The sequence below is a fragment of the Myotis myotis genome, unplaced genomic scaffold (assembly GCF_014108235.1).
Source record: "Myotis myotis isolate mMyoMyo1 unplaced genomic scaffold, mMyoMyo1.p scaffold_m19_p_6, whole genome shotgun sequence".
In the NCBI taxonomy this organism is placed as follows: domain Eukaryota; kingdom Metazoa; phylum Chordata; class Mammalia; order Chiroptera; family Vespertilionidae; genus Myotis; species Myotis myotis.
Window position 1 is genome coordinate 84,209,054 of NW_023416368.1, and position 17,915 is coordinate 84,226,968.

The window sequence follows — 17,915 nt, forward strand, 5'->3', positions numbered from 1 at the left end:
TTTTTTTATCATAAATATTGTCATTATTATAATCAAATGGATGAAATAAATAGCACTGGCATCTCCGTTGTGCAACTGAAAAAAAATGGGCTCAAGAAACTTGCCCAGAGAGCATTTGAGATCTTGCTTCCCAGCAATTGTCCTCAGTTTGGGTTCCAATAAATTCTTATAAAAATTCAGAGAGAGAGAGAGAGAGAGAGAGAGAGAGAGAGAGAGAGACGCTTGCCCAGGGTTACTTAGCAAGTAAGGGGTGGCTTGCCCAAGGTCACACAGAAGCTAATGAGAAGGTATTTGAGCCCAACTCTGTTACCAAAGCTGATACCTTATGCTGTTTATCAATGACCCAGGGGTGGAGTGCTCAACTCCGGGGCCACAGCCCAGACCCCCAGATGTTAATCAGGCTCTGAACCCTGCCCTTGCCCACCCTCAGCCCCCTGGCTTCTTACCTTAGGGCCTGGGCGTCCTGGGTAACCTGGGAGGCCTGGCACCCCAAGTTTGCCCTACAGAGGAATTGTGGAACAAGGTTTAGAAATTGCAACCTGGACGTCAGGGGGGAGAGGGCAGGATGGCTGGGGCATATGGAAGGCACAGCAGGGTGAGATCCTCTCCCCCTCACCCCACCCCCACCCCCACTCTCTAAAAATTGATGGGAAAAATATCCTCAGGTAAGGATTAACCAAAAAACAAAGCCTGTGGCATGCGGTGGCTATGGGAACAAAAAGCAGGTAGTGTGCATGGCATTGCTCTGTAATGCTGAGCGGAGGAATCAAAGGAGATGGTATGGAGGGTCGCAGCCTCCTGAGGTTGGAGAGAAAAGGGCAGAGGGCAGAAGGCAAAAGGCCAGGAAGCTGTGACCACAGGATGAAAAGCTGAAGGGTAGACTGGAGGGGTAACCAAGGTCCATTCACCTTCTCCCCAGCTGAGCCTGGGGGCCCCTCCTCACCAGGCAGCCCCTCCTGCCCTTTCAGCCCTTCAGGACCATCCTCTCCCCGGGGACCTGGGGGTCCCGGGTGCCCCTGGAATAGAAAGGAGAGGCCCTCAAATCCGTTCCTTGTCACTCTTACTCCATGAAGGCCCCCGTCTTTGCCCCACCTCACCCCCTCCCTGTCTTCCCCAAGTCCCCCAAACCCACCTAAAGGAGATCACCTTACCCGATCTCCTTTAAGTCCCCCATCACCCTTGAAGCCTGGGAAGCCATCCTCTCCCTGAATGGGAGAGCATACAGAGGTCAGAGGTCAGGGTTCAGGGGAGGTTCACAGGCAGAGCCCCGTATTAGGGCTCCCCCACAAGGAATCCCCTCCCTTCTCACCTTCTCGCCTTTCTCCCCCTGGAGGCCCCGGTTGCCAGAGGTACCCTGGAAAATAAAGAAGCTCTCAGGTCCTTCCCCTGCTTAATTAAGGAGGGCCCCAAACTCAGTCCCCTGCCCCCCAAAGCAGGTTCCCCAAAGCCAAGAGGATGCTGGACTCAAGTGGGGTAGGGGCAGCCCACTAGTGTGTATGCGGGAAGCTGCTCCCTCCCGCCCTTTCTCACTGGCAGCCTCCCAAGGTCTTCTGTGTGGGGATGTGCAGGGAAGGCCAAATTTCCAAGTAATTCATTGCCATCTCCAGGGACACTGTGTCCACATTTCCTCCTGGCAGGAGAAGGAGGATGAACATTCCGGGCCCCAGCCTCACTCTGAAGGCGAAGGAATGCTCCCCATTGTACTGGCTACAATGTGACTCTGTGCCTGGCAACAAGGCAGGTCTGTGCTTGGGGACAGCGAGATGGCTCGGTGTGAGCCCAGATGCCGCTCGCACCAAACTCTGGGCTCCGGCCCCAGGGAAAGCTGCACTTGGCTACAGTGTCACTGAGCTCAGAGATACAACGAAATGACAGTAGGATACCATCTAACGATGTCTTTTGACAATAGCATGACTGTGTCTCCTTCCACAGAGAGACACAGTGTAACCGAGCTCGGACTACAGTGAAATTGCACTGGGGTGTAATCGCCTCTGTGCTTTGACAACAGCCTGGCCTTCTCCAGGTTCTGAGCGACGCACGTGACCACAGTGTAACGGAGCTTGGCAACACCTGTTCTCTGGCCCTGGCGACAGTGGAACTGGACTCAGCTGTCACAAAGGTTTCAACTACATATAGCTACGCCTGACTACGAAGTAACTGAACGTGGCCACCCACAGGACTCCGTGGCCTGCTGCACCATAGCCCCCTCCCTGGTGAGAGTGTAACCAAACTTGCCTACGATGCAAAAATGTGAAGAGCTGCCTCTTGGCTACCACCGCACTCCGTTCTCAGACCACAGGTAAAGTGTACCTGTACTTGGCTACAGTGTAACTGGATTTGGCTACCAAATAGATGTGACTTCCCATGTCCCTGTTCTTAGTCAACGGTGACCTCTATGTAGCCACAGTGCGGCTCTCCGCTTGTCCCCACATCGCTGTGCTTGTAGATGGCGTGACTCTGGGCTTGAGCTTTAAAACAACCCCTGCCGGGCTACAATGTGCTGACCTGGCCTTGGACGTGGCATATGTGCTCACAGTGAAATGGGTTCGGCCTCAAGTGGACTTAACTGTTCCCAACCACAAGGCATCGACGACACTAGAATGCTGTCCTTTGGCTGTTCAGCTCCAAAGTAACACACACGCTCCTGTATCTGGCCGCTCAGACCCAAACCCCACTCTCCCACTACACCGCGCCTGGCAGACTGATTCCGCTCATCACACATGCAGGTGTTTCTGATGGAGCAGGTTCCCCAAAGCCGATGCTGACGAGTCACCTACCTTCACACCCCGAGGTCCAGGATACCCCCGCGGGCCGGCGGACCCTGCTGGGCCCTGCGGAGAAGATGAGATTAGTGCCATCCTGTCCTCCCCCCTCCCCTGCTCTCAGGGCCCTCATCTCTCTCCTCAGAAGCCCCCGACTCCTGGCCCTGACTTACCAACCCTTATCCCCAGCCCAGCCTCTCTCCAGATCACTTACCTGGGTCCCTTTCTCTCCTGTGGGCCCCTCGTGGCCTGGGTGACCCTGGGGGGAAAAACATCCTAAGTCGTCAGAGACCCACATTGACCACCCAGATTCCCAAGCCTCCCTTTCTTCCTCCTCCTTCCGGCACCCAGCTCTCACCGGAGGGCCATCAGATCCGGTGAGGCCTGGAATTCCTGGGTGTCCGGGTGGACCCTGAAAGATAGTAAACAGTAGGAGACAGAGGGTCTCAGCGCCCGGGTTCCACCAGGAACATGCCGACACATCAGGATTCCAGAACAAGCAGATCCCTCACAGGACATCTAACCCCAGCTCTGCCCCAGCCTGCCTTGTGGCCCCGGCTCAGCCCCCTGGCCTCCCTGGGCCTCAGAAATCCTCTGCCTCTGGGCCGGGTGAGCCAGGCACGGAGGAACAGTGTGCGCCATGTTGAAGTGGGGGCTCCCCAGCCACACCCCTTTCTTTAGAAGCCCCTCCCACCCACAGCTTCATCTGAAGAGGGAAGGGCCTTGGCCGGCATGAGGTGACTCCCTCTGTCCCGCCAACGCCAACGGAGGCAGCCACTGACCCAGCTGGGCCCGTCAGACTCTCTCCTGAAATTTACTGGAGAGCAACTGGGATCAGCTGGATTGGGGTCAAGAAACTACAAGGTCATAAGGAGCCTTGGTGACATAGAAGTGAAAGTCGGGGTAAGGACACACTGAAATGCGTGCCTGCCAGGGGAGAAGAAACATGGGCAGGCAGAAAGCTGGCAGCACAGGGCCCAGAGAGGGGGCTTTCCTGACCCACGAGACTTGGTAATATTTTCTATGACCGGCTTCTGAGGGTTCCCCTGGACCCTGACAACACCCCCTTGTGTGAGCTAGCTTTGGTGGCTTTCAGTGTCTTGCCACCTGCCCTTCCCCAACAATGGCACTGTGTCCCTCTGCCTTGTTTAAGAAATGTTGTGCTTTATCATTATCCAAAGCTAACAAAAGGGGCCGGTGGGAGCTTTTCCTGCAGAAACAAGAGCTGGGGCGGGGGGGGGGGGGGGGGGGGGGGGGGGGAGACGGAGCTGTCACTCACCTTCTCCCCAGGAGTGCCAATGGGTCCCTGGGGGCCAGGGAGTCCCTGGGGACATAAAAAAAAGAGGGTAAAGGAAGGCATGAGAAAGGGGTGGCGAGTGCTGCAGCTGGTGGGGGGCGGGGGGCGGTCTGTGACCTGGGCTGGCCATCACCACCCACATTGTTGGGAAAGGTAGCTCAAACCTGGGACCCGGGATTTCCCTGCTGTCCTGGGGGTCCTGGTTCTCCTGGAGGACCCTGGGGAGAAAGGGGGGTTTTGTGAAGCTGGAGGGGATCACGGTGTTGAGGTGTCCGTGAAGCTGACGTGGGGGGAGGGGCTCATGGGAGCAGACAAGGATATGGACGGTCATGGGGTCGGAGGGTAGAGCACGTACCACATTTCCTTTGGCACCTGGCGCACCGTCAATTCCCACCGCGCCCTGCGGGAGAGAAGCTGTGAGATGGGAGATGGGAGACAGGGAGACACGCAGGAGCCTCCGTCTGAGTCTGCGACGCTGCGCGGTGCGGTGGGAAGTGAGTGCACAGAGAAGAGCAGGCAGCGGGAGTGGACATGCGGGGGAAGGTGAGAGGGCAGCAGGATGCGGATGCAGAGAGACAGTGGCGTTCTCACCGGGCTGCCCGGAGGCCCAGGGGAGCCTCTGGGGCCAATCAGTCCTCGGGGGCCCTGCAAGGAAGTAGGAGCATTATCCCCGCTTCACTGCTCTGAGGCCCCATGATCCTGACTTCCGTCCCCTGCACCAGGCAAGGTGTCCAAGGGTCCCTGATACTCACCGGCTCCCCAGCCTGGCCAGTGGGCCCCGGAGGTCCCTCTGCTCCCTGTGGGAAAGCATCATCATTGGGGGAGAGGGGAGAGAGGAGGGAGAAGGGAGGGAGGGGGGAGGGGGAGGGGGAGGGGGAGGAAGGACCCTTGGAGAACCACCGTCCCTCATCTGGGCAGCCCCTCCCAGGGGCAGGAGAGGCAGGGCCTGGGGCAGGATCCAGTTGATAAGCACATGTGATTGGATTCAGGCCTCTGACCCCAAACCTGGACCCGCCACCCTGAGCCTCACCTCCTAACTCCAGTGCTAGCCCACAGCTCTCCCTCTGTCTTTTTTTTTTCTTTTCTTTTAAGTATATTTTTATTGATTTCCAAGAGGAAGGGAAAGGGAGAGAGAGAAACATCAATGATGAAAGAGAATCATTGATTGGCTGCCTCTTGCACACTCCCCACTGGGGATGGAGCCTGCAACCCGGGTATGTGCCCTTGACCGGAATCAAACCTGGGACCCTTCAGTCTGCAGGCCGACACTCTATCCACTGAGCAAACCAGCTAGGGCTCTCCCTCTGTCTTTTTGAGCTTCGCTGGGGCCTCCTGGCCCTCAGGGTCAGACCCTCACCCCTCATCCTGTCCCTTGAATACTCCCCTCCTCTCTGACTCTCATCCTGGCTTTCCAGACCAAGCCACCTCCTAACTCCCCTCTAAACTTACCTTCTTACCATCTTCTCCTGGGGGACCAGGCCGCCCCATATGGCCAAAGTCACCCTAGGGTGGGACCAGAAGGGAGTTCAGTGTGGAAACGTGGGGGTAGAGATTAACACACACATACCCCACCTCCCCAGGAAAGAAGATGGGACATGAAGGGTGAGGGCTCAGAACCAGGGTTGGAAGTTCTGACACTGGGGGTGGGGAGGGGCTCATGAGTATGGGTAGGGGTTGGGCACATGGGAGGGACCTCACACACTCACCCTTTGGCCCTGCTCACCAGGCAGCCCTGGAAGGCCATCAAAGCCTCTGTCGCCCTGCACAGAGAGACACCAGCTGAGCCTTGAGTCCTTGACCCTGACATTTCCTCAGTCCCAGTCCTGGCCCCATCACCCACCTTAGGTCCTGTGTCCCCGGGGAGGCCCCGAGCCCCGTCTGCTCCAGAGCGGCCCTGTGGGGGGAGTGACATCATCAAGATACCCACTACATTTACTGAGCATCTTCTGCATACAGAGTCCTGAGCTGGGAGCTTCTGTATTAATCTAACCTTCCACATGTATCTCAAACCCACCCATTCCTCTTTGCAACCGTTGCCCTTTCTCTAGTCCAAGTCACCGTCGTCACAACAATTAAGACGCCTCAACTTCAGTCTCCAGCAGCTGCCCTGCCGTGTGTTTCTCACGGCACTTAAAACTACCTGGAGGGATCTTGTTCGTTATTTCCCGCCTGTGCCAGACTTCTCTTTTGCACATGCTGTTCCTTCTCCTGGAATGCCCTTCCTCTCCTGTGTGCCTGGTTCTTCCCCAGATTTTGGCAAGTCCTCCCTGCCTCATGGACTGGGCCAGACTCCTGTCATGCACTCAGTGGAGCTGCCTCAACTCTTTGTCCTCAACTCTTACCCCACAAATGACAGCAACACGCCCTGGGAGCAAAAAGCTGAGGCTGGTGCTGGGTGTGGAGGGATGGGTGAGAGATGACCTGAGGACCTAGGAGTCACTCACCATCTTGCCCTGCCGGCCGGGGGGCCCAACAGGTCCCTGAAGGCCTCGGGGACCCTAGAAGAGAAAGAAAAGGAGAATGGGAAGAAAAATAAGAAGCAGGAAGGACTTATTTTAAATCATTCCCAAGGAAGGGTAGTAGTTGCAAGCGTATCCCAGCCCCTTTGTCATTTTCCCCAACTAGCACTTTATTTCGTGGCCCTAGGGAAGACCCTTCCCATGCAGTCCAGTCCCCACCCCCTCTCCTCACCCCCCCCCCAATCTTACCTGTGGCCCCATTTCTCCCATCTCTCCTTTCTGACCTGCATACCCAGGGAGACCCTTGGAAGAAGAGATGGGGTAATGCCATTAGAATAGGTTCCCCCTCTCCACTGACGTATCTCCCTTTCACACAGCCTCTATACTCACCACGGGGCCTGGGCGTCCAGTGAGACCCACCGGGCCAGGGGGCCCTTTCATAGAGAGCTGGAAAGACAGAGGGCAACAGAGCCTCAGCTCTCCCATGAGACTCCAATACCCCCCAACACACACCCCACCACAGCCCCCACCCCGCCAGATGGGGTCTTCAGGAGACAAATATCTCCCTGTCTCCTGACTAGCCCTTCATTACCCCCATCTGTGCCATTCCCTCAATGTCCTTCCATCTCCACCCCCACCCCGTCAGTCCCCTGATTGTCCTCCACGCACCTGAGCCTGTTGCATTATTGCCTGAGCCTGGGCCTGCTGGAAGGAGACTGGGGGTCCTTTGAGGGAGCCGCTTGCAAACTGGAACTAGCAGGCAATTGGCAGTGAGGGGAGCCCCAAAGAGAGGCCCCACCCCCCAAAGCTATGCCACCCTATCTCCTTCTTACCGGCATCATGATCACAGTTCCCGGTAGGCCCCGGTGTCCATCCATGCCAGGGATTCCTGGGTGGCCAGCAGGGCCCTAAGAGAGGAAGAAGGGGACAGAGAGAGACAGGGGTGAGAGATAGAGATGGAGGAGGAGAGGGGTGAAGACAGGGAAATAGAGAGAGGGAGGCAGGGAGAGACAGAGAAAGATGGAGGCAGGGAGAAAGAGAAAGAGAGAGTAGGCGAGAGAAAGACATAGAAATGGAGGGAGAGAGCCGTAAAAAGTAGCAGAGCCCCTAGCTGCTTCGGCTCAGTGGATAGAGTGTCGGCCTGTGGACTGAAGGGTCCGGGTTCGTTTCCAGTCACGGGCACATGCCCAGGTTGCAGGCTTGATCCCCAGTAGGGGGAGTGCAGGAGGCAGCCAATCAATGATTCTTTCTCATCATTGATGTTTCTATCTCTCTCTCCCTCTCCCTTCCTCTCTGAAATCAATAAAAAAGTATTTTTTTAAAAGAAGCACAGACAGAAATACAGAGAGAGAGACAGACAGACAGAAGAGAGACAAAGAAACAGAGGCACGGACATAAGGAGAAAACAGAGATAAAAGACACTCAGAGAGAGAAACAGGGAGAAAAGCAGGAGACAGAAGACAGAAGGGGAGCCCGAGCCAGAGTGACAGTTCACGGGTGGAGAGAGAGGAGGGGGAGGGGCCTGAACCAGCTCCAGGACGGTATCCCCGGCCCCGCCGCTCAGACCCACATTCAGACATCCATGCTGCCCCCCTCAGCTCCACCGCCTGAAACCTCACTCCCCAGATGGATACACCCTGGGGGAGGCTCTTACCGGTAGGCCGGGGTCCCCAGGGAACCCTGGGGGTCCAGGAGGGCCTGAGGGGCCATCCACCCCCTGTTGAGGACAGAGGAACAGAGGTCATGAGAAGTGCAAAGTTTGAACCAGGCTGACTTCTGACCCACCACTGACCGTGACCCCATGCTGACTTCTACAGCCAACCACGGAGCCACTCCTGGCCCCTAATACTATACGGACCCCCAGCAACCCCCTTTACGCCCCAATTCCTATTCTGGCATCCTTTGAGCCTCAACCGTCCAATAGTCTTCAAATGACCTGACAATATCACATTCCAACTCCTCACCTCAGGGACTCAAACACTCCAACTGGAAGAGAAAGACAGGAAGAGAGGAATGCAGCCCTGACTCACCCGAGGTCCTGGGGCTCCTGGGGGTCCCTCGAACTGCCGTCCCTGAAGGAAAAACGAGTGTGACTCCCCTTCTGGCCCAGATTCCACCCCTTCCTCCCAGCCCCAGGCCCCTCACCTGTTCAATCACTGCAGGTTCTCCTTTGGCTCCCTTCTCTCCAGCGTCCTGGAACAGGGGGTGGACAGAAAAAAGATGTGAGCCCTGCAACTCAGACAAAGAACTCCCAGCCAACCAACCTCACACTCCACACACACACTCCACACACACACACACACACACACACACACACACACACACACACGTGCACGCATGCACACAGGGCCCGTCCTCCTGGGCTGTCCTTTCTTCAACCAAGATGTTCTGAGCAGCTCAGCTTCCAGCTGCCGCCTGGCCAGGGAGCGTCAGGTGAGAGCGCCACGCGAGAGCCTGTTGTGCGGTCCTAACCCTGGAGCTGCCTCTCACCAGCTGACAGGTGGACAGCAACGCATTTAACTTCTCTGGCCTCCCCTGCAGAGTCGTGGGTGAATGATGGCATCCCATGACAAGAGGCATCCCGTGAACATAGGAATACGTTCAAACAGTGCTTGGCACAGAAGTCTTCACCTCCACCCTGTCCAGTCCAGCACCACAGCTAGAACCTGGGCCCCCTTCTCTGTCTGCATTAGTTCCCTGGGCGATTCGATCCAATTCCTTGGCTAACGATAGCCTCTCTCGGTGGACCAGTCTCCAGGGTTTATCTCCAGCCTAGACTGTCTCCCTTGAACACCAGAATCTTCTAACGTGACCAACCACCCACTTGACGTCTCCAGATGGAGGCCAAACGGGGTTGCCGAGTTAGCACATCCAAAATGAGATCCTTGGCACCTCCGACTTGCCCCTCCCTCAGGCTTCCCCATCTCACTCCACGGTCCCATCAGGAATCTACCGTCATCCTCATATCTTCCTCCACCTCCAGCAGCGAGACCAAAATGGAGCATGACCCAGATCTGTCCTCCTGTTTCTATCCCCACCTCCGCTGCCCTCCTCCAGGTCACCGCAGCTATTGCGGAGACTACTGGTTTTCCTGCTGCCCCTCTGGCTCCCCCTCTGGTCCACATGCTGCTCAGCAGCCAGAGGAGCGGTTAAGACACCCAATCAGATCTTGTTCCATCTCCAGTGGCTTCTCATCATGCTTAGACGAAAAGTTGAATGAATCACCCCACCCACAGAGCCGTCTATTAGCACAGTGTCTGCCACATTGGCACAGTGTCTGTAGATAAATATTTGTCAACTCCACTGGGGTGGTAGGAAGGCATGCTAGGCAAGATAAAAATAAGGCAAGAGGGAGAATGTGACCCTGTGAGGCGCCCCCTGCGCCTAACCCAGTCACCCAGACTCACAGGAAAGATGTGAAACTGAGTCTGGGATGGCTGTTCTGCTGCCCGGAAGTTGGGGCCCATGGTGGGGCCGTCTCCTTCCTCATCCTCTCTGGCTAAATCAGTCTCCAGGGTCCCCAGTTCATTTTCACTGTCAGGGTCCAGCCCCTCCTGCGGACATTAGGACAGACCAAAGTTTACCCCTGATCACCTGCCACCACCACTGCCCAGGGACCTTCCCTCCCAGCCCCACCCGCTTCCCACCAACCTCCATGATGGTGACATTGCGGCCAATGGTCACGGTGGTGGCGATGACCAAGGGCGTGGGAGTCGGGGGCAGCGTTGGAGCTGTCGCCTCTGTCTTGGGGATGTCAGTAGAGGTCTGGAGAAGGGACACGGGAGGATCAGGTTTAGGGCCAGGCCAATTAACACAAAAAGGAGACAAAGGAGGAGATGGGCCCTGCCCCCCTCCCAGTCTGGGGAAGTGGGATAAGAGGATTCCCAGAGAACATAAGAGGTGGGGAGGGGCTGGCCACTAGAGGCGAAGGTGTGCTGGCTGGACCAAGACAGCCAGCAGGGGGAGCTCTCCTGCGTGGAGGAGGAGGGCTGAGCCTGGTGTCGGAAGCCTGGAAGACAGAGCGGGGCTGGCTCCAGAGCCCACTGAGCAGGGTCAAGGCCCAGCACTCAGGGCCAGGATCCCGGAAGCCTATCCCACGTGTTCTCTCCCAAGGCGAGCTCCCAGCCAGCCAGCCAGGCCACAGTGAGGGAGCAGCAGCGCCTCTGGCCTGGACAGCTGCAGAGGAACTGGGTCAAGAGCACAAAGAAGACAGTGGGGGCCCAGGTAAGGGGCTGAGGAAGGGGCTGGGGAGAGGCAGCTACTCCTGGTGCCCCTGCTCTGGGCCTGAAATAATAAGTCTTTCTCCCCGCTAATACCAGAAGCCGATGTAGTCAACCAGTGCCCCTGCCCTAACCAAGGGCCCCAGCCAATGGCCTTCAGCAATGACCCCTGCCCTGGGACCCACCAACCATCAATCTCTATCAGGGAAGTCAAATAGTGCTCCCAATTTCAATTACTGACTCCCCAATAAATAACCCTCACCAGCGGCCCCAAACAGTCAACCCCAAAGAATTACAGACACACTGATGAACCCCAGCTACCCTTAAACAGGACCCTCATCAAGATCCTTCTAATAATAAGGTCCTCGTCCTGAGGTGGCCCCTCCCTCCAGCCCCCCAGAACTTGGGGGCAGAGATGGAGAGCTCATGAGACAGAACCAGCAACCCCTCCCAACCACCCAGTCACCAGTCAGCTAAGGTAAATCAAAAGTCAGGATGGAGACTGAAAGCAGAGACCTTCATCAGTGGGAATCAGGAACCAGAAGTCAGGCAGCCAGCGATCAGAGGTGAGAGGTCTAAGGTCCCTTACCAGGTTCTCCAGGGAGCCAAGCGATGGATCCAGCATCAAGGCCTCCTTGTTCTTCTTCTTCCTGCCCTTCCCCTTACGACCTCGCCCTTTTTTCTTCCCCTTCCCCTTCCTCTTCCGTTTGGGGGGAGCGGTTTCTGGCTCACCCTGGGGGGCCTGGGAAGAAGACCCCAGTCAGACCCAGAGGCCCCCCGTGGGGGCCTCATCACTCCAGTCCCTCGAGGCCATGTTAGCACATCGCCCACTAATCTTGTGTCTTAAAGCCAGGGCTCATTCAGCTTTATGATCCCAGGTCAAGGTCACCCATGCCTATGATCTGTTGGAGGGCAGGAGTCACTCAGGCCCATAGATGGGGTTCAGAATTCACTCATCCCTGAGACCCGAAGCCGGGGCTGACAGCCTGTGACCTCAGCACAAGCCTCTCACTCACCCGGGTGCCTGCAGGGTCCAGGTGGTCACAGGCAGGAAGGTACCGCTCACAGGCCTGGAAGGCCGCCTGAGGATCTGCGCTGATCAGCAGCTCCTGAATGTCTCCCTGGGGAGAGGGTGGGAGACAGGGAAGGAAGCCACAGGCTAACTCTGACCCCCAACCCAAGCATCGAGGCTCGGTGCTTCTCCACCCAGAGCACCCTAAGTATAAGGAGGGGGTGGCCCCCACCACAGCCCCAGTGACCCCTCGGTTCTCCAAAACTGAGAGAAGAGAGATTCTATCAGGGTCACAGCAAATCACAACCGCAAAGCACACCCCTCAATATCCGTCCCATCAGGGGCATATGTGTTCCTTCGCTCTCAGGTGTCAGGTGACCTTCAAGGTGCCGGGAGAAGGGGAACACCAGGACGGAGGAGGTAGCTGGCCTCCCGAAGGTGGCACACATCACAGTCACACGCAGCACCGTCGCCAGCCACAGTCACCACACCAAAGGCACACCTGCCACATGGCCGCTCAACCTCACGCCTTGCCCGCACCCCCCAACATCATACCCCCCCCCTCCCCGCACGCATCACACGCCACCACAACGAGCACAGCCCCGCATCACAGCCTATCCTCCCGCCACAAAAGCCAAATATTCGCATCACAAATGGTCATTTCGTGGCTCTAGAATCTCACAGTCACACACCACAAAGACGCGCAAGGATGCATGGTGCTCCCTGCTCTCCGCTTCCTGGCAGGAAGCGGAAGCTGGACATCCCCTCCTCTCATCTCTCCTCCAGATCAGGCTGTGGATAAAACTTCTGCCCTCCCGCTGCCTCAGTGTCCCCTCTCATTAAACACCTACCTCAAAGCTCTCCTCTCCGAGGTCCTGGCTCCCCAGCATCGTGAGTCCCGCTGTGCTGATGAACCGAGGGCCCTGGCCCAGCACCGGGGGCTGAGGGTCACAGTCAGCCACCAGGGTCGCGGCGCCGCCATCCACGCTGACTGCCACCCGGTGCCACCTGCAGGGAGACGTCTCCGTGGGGGGTGCGTCTCACCCCGCCACTCTGTGGGCCCTCGCTCTCACTCTACTCACCTGCCATCCAGGAGGTTGACCTGCTGGGGGAGGGGTCTGAAGGAGCCACCTAGGAGGCCCAGAGCTGGCCCCAGCGCCAGGCCCAGCTGCCGGGCACCATCCTCATCATAGACGGACAGAAGGACAGACTGGTTGGCTGGCTGGCCCCGCAGGGTGATCAGAACAGAGAAGTTCTCAGGAAACTGTTCATCTGATGGGGTCCGGAGGGAAAGGGGGCAACTCAGATGACCTGGAAGTGACCCCTGCTCCCAGGATGACCCCCAGTCCCTCCCACACTGACTTACCTGGAAAGAGTTCCCACGTGGGGACGCCCAGTGTGCTGGCCTTGCCCACCCTGAATGCCCGGTCGCCCTCTGGGACCCTCTGGGGGCAGAGGCCAGGCCCCTCAGGGACCCCAGCCTGGCCCCCCCGCACCCCCAGAGCCTCCAGCACATCCACGGGGTCTGCTGCAGAAAGAAGCAGGGTGCATGGCAGTTAAAATAAGCCCAGGGCTCCTTGTGAGTGGCTCAGGTCTGGGGACCCAGCTCCCCCCACCACACACACACACACACACACACACACACACACACACACACACTGTGTTTATGGGTCAGAGAGAGGGAGCAGGTCTGGGACCCTCACCCCCCTCTCCAACCCACAGCTGTTGCGGCCCCATGAGCCTGTTGACTCCTGTTTTGTTGTGTGTGTTTTCCCCTTGGTTTTGGTGAGAGAAAAAACACTGACCTAGTTCTGGGATGAATCAAAGCTTCCTGGCCTGAGCCCCAGAGCCAGACTGTCCCCCTCTCCGCACTCCCCCGCACCAGCTCCCTGGGGCAACTTCCAGGCCTGGAGCCCCCTTGCCAGGGGAAACCCACTTGGAGAGGATGGAGCCCCTTGAGTGTTCCTTCCCCACCTCCTCCCTCTGACCACCACTGCCTATGAACTCCTCCCTCTGACCACCACCTCTCCTGACCGCTGCCTTCTGACCTCCTCCTTAACCACCGTCACCCATGATCTCCTCCCTGGGACCACTCTTTCTCTGGCCATCCCCTCTGACCTCCTCCCTCTGCCTATCCCAGTCATCTGACCTGTGACCTCCCCATTTTATCTCCCTCTTTGTCTTCATTATGAACCAAGGTTACCTCTCTGATAACCTGCTGACCTCCTCCCTCTGACCTGCTCCCTCTCACCCCAGCAAAGGAAGGAACTGGTCTAGCCCAATCAGAGCCCAATCCAAACAGTTCTACCAGCCCCACCCCTTGCAGCCCAGGCTGGCCAGCAGTAAGTGGAACCACATGGCTGGGCAAGAGTGGGTGGGGCTACCCCTGGCCCAAAGCCCCTGCCCGACCTCCCCTCCTCTCCACCCCCAGCAGACGTCCCACTGACCCCCTGACCCAGCCTCTTGGCAGGAGTCAGATTCTACTGGATCTGCCCATGACCTCAGCTTGGGGGCGGCTCTGCTGACCTCACCATTGGGAACCAGGATAGGGGCCCCGAGCTGAGGGAAATAGGGGCTTGGGTGAGGGACCCCATTCCAGCTTCTCCTGGGTCAGACTTCTTTCTGCAGACTCTGTAGAGCCTGTTCCAGCCTCAGCTCCCTCTTACCCCAACTTCCTTCTGCTCTTTTTCTTTTTTTTTTTTTTTATATCTTCTCTTCCCCCACCCCGCCCTCCCTCTGCCCCACTTTCTGTCTCGGTCTTTCCAGGTCTCTCTCCGTGTCCAGCTCTGAATCAGTCTCTCTCTTCCTCTCTCTCTCTCTCTTTCTCTCTCTCTCTCTCTCTACTTTATTTGGTCTCCTATCTGTCTCTCTCTGCATGTCTCTATCTCAGTGCCTCTCTATCTATCTGTATCTCTGTGTGTGGACTGTTCTCTCTCTCTCTATCTCTCCCCCCACCCCCCATCCTGCTACCATCATCAGCCCCATCTCTAATTGCCTGTTCTGTGGCTGGGCTGTCATTAAAAGGTATTTGGGTTACAGACCCCTGGGGCTAAGATCTGGGCTCCCAGGCTCTGCTAACCACAAGGGTCACTCCCTCGTGCAATGACCATCCCAGCTGCCCCCTCTCCAGGCTGGGGCCCAGGGGAGGGCTGAGAACCAGCATCTCAGTGTGGCTCTCCCAGGCTCCCCTCTCATCCAGCCCTCAGTCTCTATGCATGGGGACAAATCTCCTCTCTACCAGCTGCTCAATCACATTTAAAAAGTCCTTCCCAGCATCTAACCCAAATGCCTCTTGCTTCAGTCCTATGTCCCTTCTGAAATGACCTTTCAGAAACTGGCCTCCCTTTCTTTTCATGGCTGGCTTCGTGACAAGAAGACACACAAGAGGCATTGAGTCTTGCCTGCAGTCAGGGGGTGGGGGTCTGTCAAGGACCCAGCCCACCCTTCCCTCACAGACTCTCCCCTGTGGTGGTCAGGGTCCCAGGGAGACGTTGGGTGGGGCTTAGGATGTGGAGGGAGGCAGGCAGGGACCAGGCTGGGACATGGCTGGGATACCCTCAGTGTAGGAAAGCGTAGGTGTGAGTGTCTGTGCAATGTGTGTATGTGCTACTGTGCGCGTGCGTGAGATGGTGCATGTGTGTGACATTCGTGGAGCAGAGAATGGCTAAGACGTGATCTGTGGTGTCCGTGCGTGTGAGTCTGTGGCCGGTGATGGAAAGATTAGGTCCAGTTCTGTGACTTGTGGCTGTGTGTCCATGTGAGTGGGGTCGGCAGTGAGGTCTCACAGGTGATCTGTGATTGTGTTTAGACTGGAGTTGGGGGCGTGCAGTAATATCTGAAAGTGTCGCCAAGCCAACGTGTGGGTGACTGGCTGTGAATGTTGACCATGTTGTGTGGGTGCCAGTGGAAGCATATGTGAGCGTTTGAAAGCATAGGAGGGTGACAAAAGCTGTGGCCGTGTGCGGGTGACTATGGGGCTGCCTGAGCGTGGGCACCGGTGTTTAACATTCCTGGTGTCCCAGGGGCTTGCATTCTGAATAACTGCCCGAGATTGGACGCTAGTGTGGATGAGTGAGCGTGGGAATGGGGCATAGGCCAATCTGGGGTTATCCACGTGAGCAGGCACCTCCCTGAACTTCAGAGAAAATGGGGTGTGTGTGTGTGTGTGTTGGGGGTCTGAGTGTATCTTAGGGAGGGGATTCCAAGAGGGCCTGCCTGGAGTCTCGCAGACCGGGAAGCCCTCTCGATCATCACTTGAGGGACCAAGATCTTCCCAACCGCCAGGTGCCCCGCACCGGGAACCCTGCCTGGGGGAAGGGGGGACGTGGCACCCGGCCAGAGGAGCACAGCTGGGCGTGCGTCAGCGCTGACTCAGCCCTCCGGGGGCCCCCGGGACCCTTCCGAGCGGGGGGTGTGGGGGGGGCCTCCTGAGAAATTCCTCGGGAAAAACACCCTAGGCCCGCTCGGGAGGGGGAGCGAGTTCCACTCCTGCCCCCGCCCGAGCTCCGCCCGCCCCGCCCCCCGCCCCGCCCCGCCTCGCCCCTCACCGCGCCCTCCCAGGGCCCTGTCCGTGGTGCTGATCCCGGCTCTGGGGAGCGCGGCGTGGGGGGAGGGGTCGGGGATGGGGGAGAGGAGGTGGGCGCGCTCCCATCGGGGGCAGAGGAAGAAGAGGGAGAGTAGGGTGCAGGCATTTGGGGAGACGCGAAGGGAAGTCTGAATCTCCCATGAGCCCCCTCCCATGCTCGCCCCCCTCGCCGTTACCCTCAGAATCATCCGCTTATGTCCTCGTGGGCAATTTTTTGCTCTCACACACTCGCTTCGGGGATCAGCCCGTCACCACATCCAGACAAGCGTCAACTCTCACTCTCAGGCACACACACGGTTTCCCTCCAAGCGGCCAGACACCCACTGCTGCGCACCGCGCACACACCTGTAAATTGCCTTCTTTCCCCTGCACCCACCAGCGAGACACGGCCCCTCGCTTCCCCGCCCCCCAAATCGCCCAGCTGTCACACCCCCAAATCGCCCGGAGCCGGACAGTCGCACACGGTAGCCACGGGCAAGGCGCACGCCTCCCCCTTCCCGACTCCACCCCGCCTTGGGGCGCCTCGCTGGATTCTGCACTCCGTGTCCTGCGCTCTCCCTCCGGGCTCACCCGCCTGTGTCCGGGGCAGAAGCTGCAGCGAGGCCAGGAGCAGGCAGAGGCCGGCCCGCGGCTGGCCTAGGCCCCGGCGACTCCCCATCCCGGCGGGGCCCACACCCAAGGTCGGGGACCGGCCGGGCGGCTGCGGGGAGTGGCGACTCCACGGCTCGGTGCGCGCACTCGCGGCGGCCAGCTCCACTCGGGATCAGCGGGAGACTGCCCGAGACCCCGCCCTGGCCTCGCCCTGCACTCCCGCGCCCGGCCAGGCGGGACCCGCGAGAGGGGGGGTGGCTGACAGCTGGTGGGGGGAGTTTGGAAAGTTCGTGTTGAGCGCTGATTGGGCGGAGCCCTGGGCCGGCGCTGGGCCCGGCTTGCCCCACCCCACTCCGGAGGAGGAGGATCACTCCCACTCAGCCTTAGAAGTCAGGGTTCCCGGCTTCCCCCAAACCCTTTCCTCCTAGCAGGCACCCTCAAAGGAGCTCGTAGCCTCCTTCAAACTTCAGCCTCCATCCAGGCCCTGGAATTAGGAGGTACAGCTTTATACCAAGTTCTTTCTGTGCCTCTGAGGCTCCCTAATGGGATCTCAGCCTCCTGCCAACCTCTTACCCACCTTCCTTAGCCGCACGGAACAGGTACTGCCTCACCCCCACACCTTCCCTTCAGGTTCCTAAACAAGGGGTCCTCTTCCCACCTTAAACCTCACCCCAGATTCTACAATGAGGCTCCCAGACTTGCCCCAAACCTTCATCTGTCTTCCCACATTCCAGAATTGGATGTCCCGGCCCCTCCTCACCTCCCCACAGATTCCCAAGCACCGGCCTTGCTTTCCCCCAAACTCTTAACCTTCAATAAAGGGTCCCACCTCCATCTCCAGCCCTCCTCTGCCCAGCTCAGGTCCCCAAAAGGATGCTCTACCCCCAACCCCAAATCTGCACACATACCCCCATTATATGTGGGTGTCTGACTACACCCCAAAACAGAGCACTGCCACAAGGAGGAGCGGTTCTCTGCCATTCTGGGGT

General features: G+C 58.1%; 1 protein-coding gene across 3 annotated transcripts in view; it reads right to left on the reverse strand.

Moving 5' to 3' along the window:
* Window positions 1-17,131, reverse strand: part of COL5A3 (collagen type V alpha 3 chain) — a 37,872-nt gene extending 20,741 nt beyond the window's left edge. Inside the window, exons 1-31 of one of the 3 annotated variants that reach the window (XM_036314433.1) lie at window positions 16,906-17,130; window positions 13,117-13,278; window positions 12,833-13,022; window positions 12,602-12,758; window positions 11,755-11,859; window positions 11,328-11,480; window positions 10,170-10,283; window positions 9,926-10,072; window positions 8,664-8,711; window positions 8,549-8,590; window positions 8,173-8,235; window positions 7,352-7,426; window positions 7,188-7,271; window positions 6,909-6,965; window positions 6,768-6,821; window positions 6,504-6,557; window positions 5,900-5,953; window positions 5,766-5,819; window positions 5,509-5,562; window positions 4,812-4,856; window positions 4,651-4,704; window positions 4,415-4,459; window positions 4,224-4,277; window positions 4,042-4,086; window positions 3,121-3,174; window positions 2,977-3,021; window positions 2,778-2,831; window positions 1,310-1,354; window positions 1,152-1,205; window positions 909-1,016; window positions 447-500 (exon numbers count right to left, since the gene is read on the reverse strand). In XM_036314433.1, coding sequence (XP_036170326.1) covers window positions 447-500; window positions 909-1,016; window positions 1,152-1,205; window positions 1,310-1,354; window positions 2,778-2,831; window positions 2,977-3,021; window positions 3,121-3,174; window positions 4,042-4,086; window positions 4,224-4,277; window positions 4,415-4,459; window positions 4,651-4,704; window positions 4,812-4,856; window positions 5,509-5,562; window positions 5,766-5,819; window positions 5,900-5,953; window positions 6,504-6,557; window positions 6,768-6,821; window positions 6,909-6,965; window positions 7,188-7,271; window positions 7,352-7,426; window positions 8,173-8,235; window positions 8,549-8,590; window positions 8,664-8,711; window positions 9,926-10,072; window positions 10,170-10,283; window positions 11,328-11,480; window positions 11,755-11,859; window positions 12,602-12,758; window positions 12,833-13,022; window positions 13,117-13,278; window positions 16,906-16,993 — 2,412 coding nt within the window. In that variant the 5' untranslated portion in view covers window positions 16,994-17,130. Of the gene's footprint in view, window positions 1-446; window positions 501-908; window positions 1,017-1,151; window positions 1,206-1,309; window positions 1,355-2,777; window positions 2,832-2,976; window positions 3,022-3,120; window positions 3,175-4,041; window positions 4,087-4,223; window positions 4,278-4,414; window positions 4,460-4,650; window positions 4,705-4,811; window positions 4,857-5,508; window positions 5,563-5,765; window positions 5,820-5,899; window positions 5,954-6,503; window positions 6,558-6,767; window positions 6,822-6,908; window positions 6,966-7,187; window positions 7,272-7,351; window positions 7,427-8,172; window positions 8,236-8,548; window positions 8,591-8,663; window positions 8,712-9,925; window positions 10,073-10,169; window positions 10,284-11,327; window positions 11,481-11,754; window positions 11,860-12,601; window positions 12,759-12,832; window positions 13,023-13,116; window positions 13,279-16,905 lie in introns of all 3 variants that reach the window. The other 2 variants (XM_036314432.1, XM_036314435.1) reach the window with 2 other exon arrangements.
* Window positions 17,132-17,915: the final 784 nt, after the last annotated feature.